The sequence below is a fragment of the Acipenser ruthenus genome, chromosome 39 (assembly GCF_902713425.1).
Source record: "Acipenser ruthenus chromosome 39, fAciRut3.2 maternal haplotype, whole genome shotgun sequence".
Lineage (NCBI taxonomy): Eukaryota > Metazoa > Chordata > Actinopteri > Acipenseriformes > Acipenseridae > Acipenser > Acipenser ruthenus.
Genome location: NC_081227.1, coordinates 6,860,137 through 6,867,636, shown reverse-complemented (window position 1 = coordinate 6,867,636; position 7,500 = coordinate 6,860,137). Strand labels below are relative to the sequence as shown.

Sequence of the window (7,500 nt, the reverse complement as noted above, 5' to 3'; positions counted from 1 at the left end):
TGCTGGTAATGACAGCGCTGGAGAGCTGAGAGGGGTGTGTGTTAATGCCCAGTCCTCTCTCACCCTTGCACAGACAGCTCAGGTCATTGAGTTGCAGGTTCGAGGGCAGAGACATGTTCTCTCGGGGCAGGTACACGTTGTCAAGCTTGATCTGGGAGGAGTCACTGAGGAGAGAAACACAGACTGAGAGACTGAGAGAGAACCCAGCTATAACAGCAAGAGGTCAGGGTCAGGGTCAGGGTTAGGGTCAGGGTCAGGATCAGGGTCAGGGTCAGGGTCAGGGTCAGGGTCAGGGTCAGGGTATTCTGTAAAACATAACTTACCTCTGAGGCACTTTATTCTCCACACATTTTTCTGTAAACAACACAAAGAAAATGTAGAGTGTTTGTCTATTCAAAGATCATAAATGTAGTACTAAACAACCACTAGACCACACACTGCCTCCCAGTCCCTCAGCTCTAACCACTAGACCACACACTGCCTCCCAGTCCCTCAGCTCTAACCACTAGACCACACACTGCCTCCCAGTCCCTCAGCTCTAACCACTAGACCACACACTGCCTCCCAGTCCCTCAGCTCTAACCACTAGACCACACACTGCCTCCCAGTCCCTCAGCTCTAACCACTAGACCACACACTGCCTCCCAGTCCTTCATCTCTAACCACTAGCCCACACACTGCCTCCCAGTCCCTCAGCTCTAACCACTAGACCACACACTGCCTCCCAGTCCCTCAGCTCTAACCACTAGACCACACACTGCCTCCCAGTCCCTCAGCTCTAACCACTAGACCACACTGCCTCCCTCCCTCCCAGTCCCTCAGCTCTAACCACTAGACCACACACTGCCTCCCTCCCTCCCAGTCCCTCAGCTCTAACCACTAGACCACACACTGCCTCCCTCCCTCCCAGTCCCTCAGCTCTAACCAATAGACCAAACTGCCTCCCTCATTCCCATTTCCCATGCCTCTCTGTGCTTTGCAATGTTTTCCCATGCCTCTCTGTGCTTTGCAATGTTTTCCCATGCCTCTCTGTGCTTTGCAATGCTTTGCCATGCCTCTCTGTGCTTTGCAATGCTTTCCCGTGCCTCTCTATGCTTTGCAATGCTTGCCCATGCTTCACCATCCCTGTGCTGTATTACACTGAGCTATGCTTTTCCTAAGGGGCTCTTTTCTAGGGTGCAGCCCCCGTGCACTGCGCTGTCTCACCGGCCCCCCGTCTCCCGCGCTTGTAGACGAGGCAGAGCACCAGGAGGTTGAGCAGGACGAGGGAGAGGAACCCCAGCACACCCCCGACGATGATCCCCAACACGGGCACCTCCACACGAGACAGCAGCAAGTCTGGGGAGAGGGGACCCAAACAGGAGAGCGAAGTCACTGTGCCGTACCGCGCAACCCAGCCAACTAACATCCGATTCAAGACAAAAGCAGCTGTCTGATTGTTAAGTCTCTTAACGGAAATGGACGAGGGGCTTGTGAGAATGTTGCCTTGCCAAAGACAGAGGGGAGAGTTAAACGATAAGCTCAGCACTGCCTTTGTTTCTTTAGGAATATGTTACAATGCAGTGATAAGCAGTGTAGTGTCATACCGGTGAGAGCGAGGGGGGAGTTGGTGACGCCCAGCTCGTTGGAGGCGCTGACAGACACGTTGCCAGGCAGGCTGCTTAGAGTGACGCGCAGCGTGTGGTTGGTCAGCCGTGGGTAGCTGCGCGTGTCCAGGATGAGGAAGTCCGAGGTGTTGGTGACCTGCTGCCCGGACTCATCCACAAAGGTGACTGTGGCGGGGGGGTTGGAGTGGACCAACGCGAAGAGGAGCAGGGAGAGACCCGGCTCTGAGCTCTCGCTGTAGTGAGCGATCAGACGCACGATCTCCGGCTGGACTGGAGAAAGAGTGAGAAACGATTTAACAAGAGAACCACACAACACAGCCACAGCAATGCAAACACACACCCCAGCTATAACAAACACACAACACAGCTACAGCAATGCAAACACACACCCCAGCTATAACAAACACAACACAGCTACAGCAATGCAAACACACACCCCAGCTATAACAAACACACAACACAGCTACAGCAATGCAAACACACACCCCAGCTATAACAAACACACAACACAGCTACAGCAATGCAAACACACACCCCAGCTATAACAAACACACAACACAGCTACAGCAATGCAAACACACACCCCAGCTATAACAAACACACAACACAGCCACAGCAATGCAAACACACACCCCAGCTATAACAAACACACAACACAGCTACAGCAATGCAAACACACACCCCAGCTATAACAAACACACAACACAGCTACAGCAATGCAAACACACACCCCAGCTATAACAAACACACAACACAGCTACAGCAATGCAAACACACACCCCAGCTATAACAAACACACAACACAGCTACAGCAATGCAAACACACACCCCAGCTATAACAAACACACAACACAGCTACAGCAATGCAAACACACACCCCAGCTATAACAAACACACAACACAGCTACAGCAATGCAAACACACACCCCAGCTATAACAAACACACAACACAGCCACAGCAATGCAAACACACACCCCAGCTATAACAAACACACAACACAGCCACAGCAATGCAAACACACACCCCAGCTATAACAAACACAACACAGCTACAGCAATGCAAACACACAACACAGCTATAACAAACACACAACACAGCTACAGCAATGCAAACACACACCCCAGCTATAACAAACACACAACACAGCTACAGCAATGCAAACACACACCCCAGCTATAACAAACACACAACACAGCTACAGCAATGCAAACACACACCCCAGCTATAACAAACACACAACACAGCTACAGCAATGCAAACACACACCCCAGCTATAACAAACACACAACACAGCTACAGCAATGCAAACACACACCCCAGCTATAACAAACACACAACACAGCTACAGCAATGCAAACACACACCCCAGCTATAACAAACACACAACACAGCTACAGCAATGCAAACACACACCCCAGCTATAACAAACACACAACACAGCTACAGCAATGCAAACACACACCCCAGCTATAACAAACACAACACAGCTACAGCAATGCAAACACACACCCCAGCTATAACAAACACACAACACAGCTACAGCAATGCAAACACACACCCCAGCTATAACAAACACACAACACAGCTACAGCAATGCAAACACACACCCCAGCTATAACAAACACACAACACAGCTACAGCAATGCAAACACACACCCCAGCTATAACAAACACACAACACAGCCACAGCAATGCAAACACACACCCCAGCTATAACAAACACACAACACAGCTACAGCAATGCAAACACACACCCCAGCTATAACAAACACACAACACAGCTACAGCAATGCAAACACACACCCCAGCTATAACAAACACACAACACAGCTACAGCAATGCAAACACACACCCCAGCTATAACAAACACACAACACAGCTACAGCAATGCAAACACACACCCCAGCTATAACAAACACACAACACAGCCACAGCAATGCAAACACACACCCCAGCTATAACAAACACAACACAGCTACAGCAATGCAAACACACACCCCAGCTATAACAAACACACAACACAGCTACAGCAATGCAAACACACACCCCAGCTATAACAAACACACAACACAGCTACAGCAATGCAAACACACACCCCAGCTATAACAAACACAACACAGCTACAGCAATGCAAACACACACCCCAGCTATAACAAACACACAACACAGCTACAGCAATGCAAACACACAACAGAGAGGTAAGCATGTGTCTCTGCTGATGTCAGTGTTATTAACTCCTCAGCCTCTAGGAGGAGATTCATTACAAGAGGTAATGTGATGGGTGTTTTAATCTGACTGTGATCGTTCCCTGATGAACAGACAGGCTGACAGGAACTGACTCTCAATCCCTCAGGCTGACTGACACACAGCCCTGCTGACAGACAGACTCGGGTTCAATACAGGTCAATCCCAGAGCCCAGGAAAGGCACTTCCAGAGCTGGACAGGGCTATACACACTCTCACAGTGAGGGACAGGGCTCCACACACTCACACAGTGAGGGGCAGGGCTCCACACACTCACACAGTGAAGGACAGGGCTCCACACACTCACACAGTGAGGGACAGGGCTATACACACTCACACAGTGAGGGACTGGACTCCACACACTCACACAGTGAAGGACAGGGCTCCACACACTCACACAGTGAGGGACAGGACTCCACACACTCACACAGTGAGGGACAGGGCTATACACACTCACACAGTGAGGGACAGGGCTATACACACTCACACAGTGAGGGACAGGGCTCCACACACTCACACAGTGAAGGACAGGGCTCCACACACTCACACAGTGAAGGACAGGGCTATACACACTCACACAGTGAAGGACAGGGCTATACACACTCACACAGTGAAGGACAGGGCTATACACACTCACACAGTGAGGGACAGGGCTATACACACTCACACAGTGAGGGACAGGGCTCCACACACTCACACAGTGAAGGACAGGGTTCCACACACTCACATAGTGAAGGACAGGGCTCCACACACTCACACAGTGAAGGACAGGGTTCCACACACTCACACAGTGAGGGGCAGGGCTCCACACACTCACACAGTGAGGGACAGGGCTATACACACTCACACAGTGAGGGACAGGGCTATACACACTCACACAGTGAAGGACAGGGCTCCACACACTCACACAGTGAATGAAAGGGCTTCACACACTCACACAGTGAAGGACAGGGCTCCACACACTCACTCAGTGAAGGACGGGGCTTCACACACTCACACAGTGAAGGACAGGGCTCCACACACTCACACAGTGAGGGACAGGGCTCCACACACTCACACAGTGAAGGACAGGGCTTCACACACTCACACAGTGAAGGACAGGGCTCCACACACTCACACAGTGAAGGACAGGGCTTCACACAATCACACAGTGAAGGACAGGGCTCCACACACTCACACAGTGAAGGACAGGGCTCCACACACTCACACAGTGAGGGACAGGGCTATACACACTCACACAGTGAGGGGCAGGGCTCCACACACTCACACAGTGAGGGACAGGGCTCCACACACTCACACAGTGAGGGACAGGGCTATACACACTCACACAGTGAGGGATAGGGCTCCACACACTCACACAGTGAGGGGCAGGGCTCCACACACTCACACAGTGAGGGGCAGGGCTCCACACACTCACACAGTGAGGGACAGGGCTCCACACACTCACACAGTGAGGGACAGGGCTCCACACACTCACACAGTGAGGGACAGGGCTATACACACTCACACAGTGAGGGATAGGGCTCCACACACTCACACAGTGAAGGACAGGGCTCCACACACTCACACAGTGAGGGACAGGGCTCCACACACTCACACAGTGAGGGGCAGGACTCCACACACTCACACAGTGAGGGACAGGGCTCCACACACTCACACAGTGAAGGACAGGGCTTCACACACTCACACAGTGAAGGACAGGGCTATACACACTCACACAGTGAGGGGCAGGGCTCCACACACTCACACAGTGAAGGACAGGGCTCCACACACTCACACAGTGAGGGAGTGCAGTACTCACACTCTGTCACACACTCAGTCTCACACTCACACTGCACGTTCAGCAGCACGCTGGCGTTGTACGTCTCCCCGCTGGCCGGGTGCTCCGCGGCGCACCTCAGCTCGCGATCCCACTTCCTGGCACGCAGCGTGAAGGTGCTGTGGGAGGAGCTCTGGTTGGACACGCCCCGCTCCTGCTCCGGGGAGGACGATGATGTCACCAGCACTCTGCCCCCAGTCTGCTGCCGCTCTCCGTTCAGGTACCAGATGAGGAAGGGCGGGGCCTCCGCGGGCCAGCCCTCTGATTGGCAGCTGAACTCCCGCGTGACGTTCTCTCTCAGCGTGGCGATCGAGCGCCAGCGGCCATCGATCCTGGGGAGCGGCTCAGACACGCCTGCAGAGAGAGAGGGACACAGACCGGATACACTAACGCAAATATAAGCCCTTGTGTTTAAGGGTCTGATTATGAATACAGGCAGAGCGCTCAATCAGAAAGCGATGGAGCCAAAAATCTGTGTAGAAGTAAGTTTAAAACAACATATTAATAACAGTGCTGACTTACTGTGGATAATCTGGGGTTAGTTAAGGGAATGGAAAATACAAAGCTAAGCAAGAAATGAAAAATCCTTACGTTTGCACAGTAATCCATATTTCTCGATCGTATTTGATCAGCCTAGAAAATGAGGTCAGGGGGAAAAGTCACTGAGGTTTTGGTGCAGAGAAAGCGAGCCCAAATCTCTGCTCCACACACAGAGCAGAGCGAGAGAGAAGGGCGCTGAGTCAAAGACTTACCTGACTGGATCAGAACCACTGGCAGCAGCAGCAGGGCCCGCAGAGCCCAGGCCCAGTCCGCACTCAGCATGGTCCGCTCTGTGAGTCCAACGGGGCTAGAGAACCAGAACAACGAGAACCAAGAGCTCTGTGAGGCCTGGCTCCTGATGTCAGGACACAGCAGCACTGCATTCACACGGGGGGCCCAATCGCAGAGGCAGCAGCGAAACCTTTACTGCAGCGTCATGTGGTAAAAGCATAGCAAAGTGCAGTAAAGCTTGGTAAAAACACAGGGACAGCCAGTAAAGTGGACGTCTCAGGGTTTGTACAGAGACATGGGATAGAGATAGGGTTTGGTTAGGGCTGGGTTAGGGATAAGGTTTGGTTAGGGTTAGGGCTGGGTTAGGGATAAGGTTTGGTTAGGGTTAGGGTTAGAGCTGGGTTAGGGATAAGGTTTGGTTAGGGTTTGGGTTAGGGCTGGGTTAGGGATAAGGTTTGGTTAGGGTTAGGGTTAGGGCTGGGTTAGGGATAAGGTTTGGTTAGGGTTAGGGTTAGAGCTGGGTTAGGGATAAGGTTTGGTTAGGGTTTGGGTTAGGGCTGGGTTAGGGATAAGGTTTGGTTAGGGTTAGGGTTAGGGCTGGGTTAGGGATAAGGTTTGGTTAGGGTTAGGGTTAGGGCTGGGTTAGGGATAAGGTTTGGTTAGGGTTAGGGTTAGGGCTGGGTTAGGGATAAGGTTTGGTTAGGGTTTGGGTTAGGGCTGGGTTAGGGATAAGGTTTGGTTAGGGTTAGGGCTAGGTTTAGGGATAAGGTTTGGTTAGGGTTAGGGCTAGGTTTGGGATAAGGTTAGGGTTAGGGTTAGGGCTGGGTTAGGGATAAGGTTAGGGTTTGGTTAGGGCTGGGTTAGGGATAAGGTTAGGGTTTGGTTAGGGCTGGGTTAGGGATAAGGTTAGGGTTTGGTTAGGGATAAGGTTAGGGTTTGGTTAGGGCTGGGTTAGGGATCAGGTTAGGGTTTGGTTAGGGCTGGGTTAGGGATCAGGTTAGGGTTAGGGTTAGAGCTGGGTTAGGGATAAGGTTAGGGTTTGGTTAGGGCTGGGTTAG

The 7,500-nt window shown here is 51.9% G+C and overlaps 1 protein-coding gene across 3 annotated transcripts in view; it reads right to left on the bottom strand.

Moving 5' to 3' along the window:
- LOC117962542 (transmembrane protein 25-like) overlaps window positions 1-7,500 on the bottom strand; it is a 16,280-nt gene that overhangs the window by 3,165 nt on the left and 5,615 nt on the right. For all 3 annotated transcript variants that reach the window (XM_034916885.2, XM_059009806.1, XM_034916884.2), the window contains 6 exons: window positions 6,424-6,518; window positions 5,684-6,025; window positions 1,587-1,877; window positions 1,207-1,338; window positions 324-354; window positions 64-164 (listed from right to left, as the gene is read on the bottom strand). In XM_034916885.2, coding sequence (XP_034772776.2) covers window positions 64-164; window positions 324-354; window positions 1,207-1,338; window positions 1,587-1,877; window positions 5,684-6,025; window positions 6,424-6,493 — 967 coding nt within the window. In that variant the 5' untranslated portion in view covers window positions 6,494-6,518. The remainder of the gene's footprint in view (window positions 1-63; window positions 165-323; window positions 355-1,206; window positions 1,339-1,586; window positions 1,878-5,683; window positions 6,026-6,423; window positions 6,519-7,500) is intronic.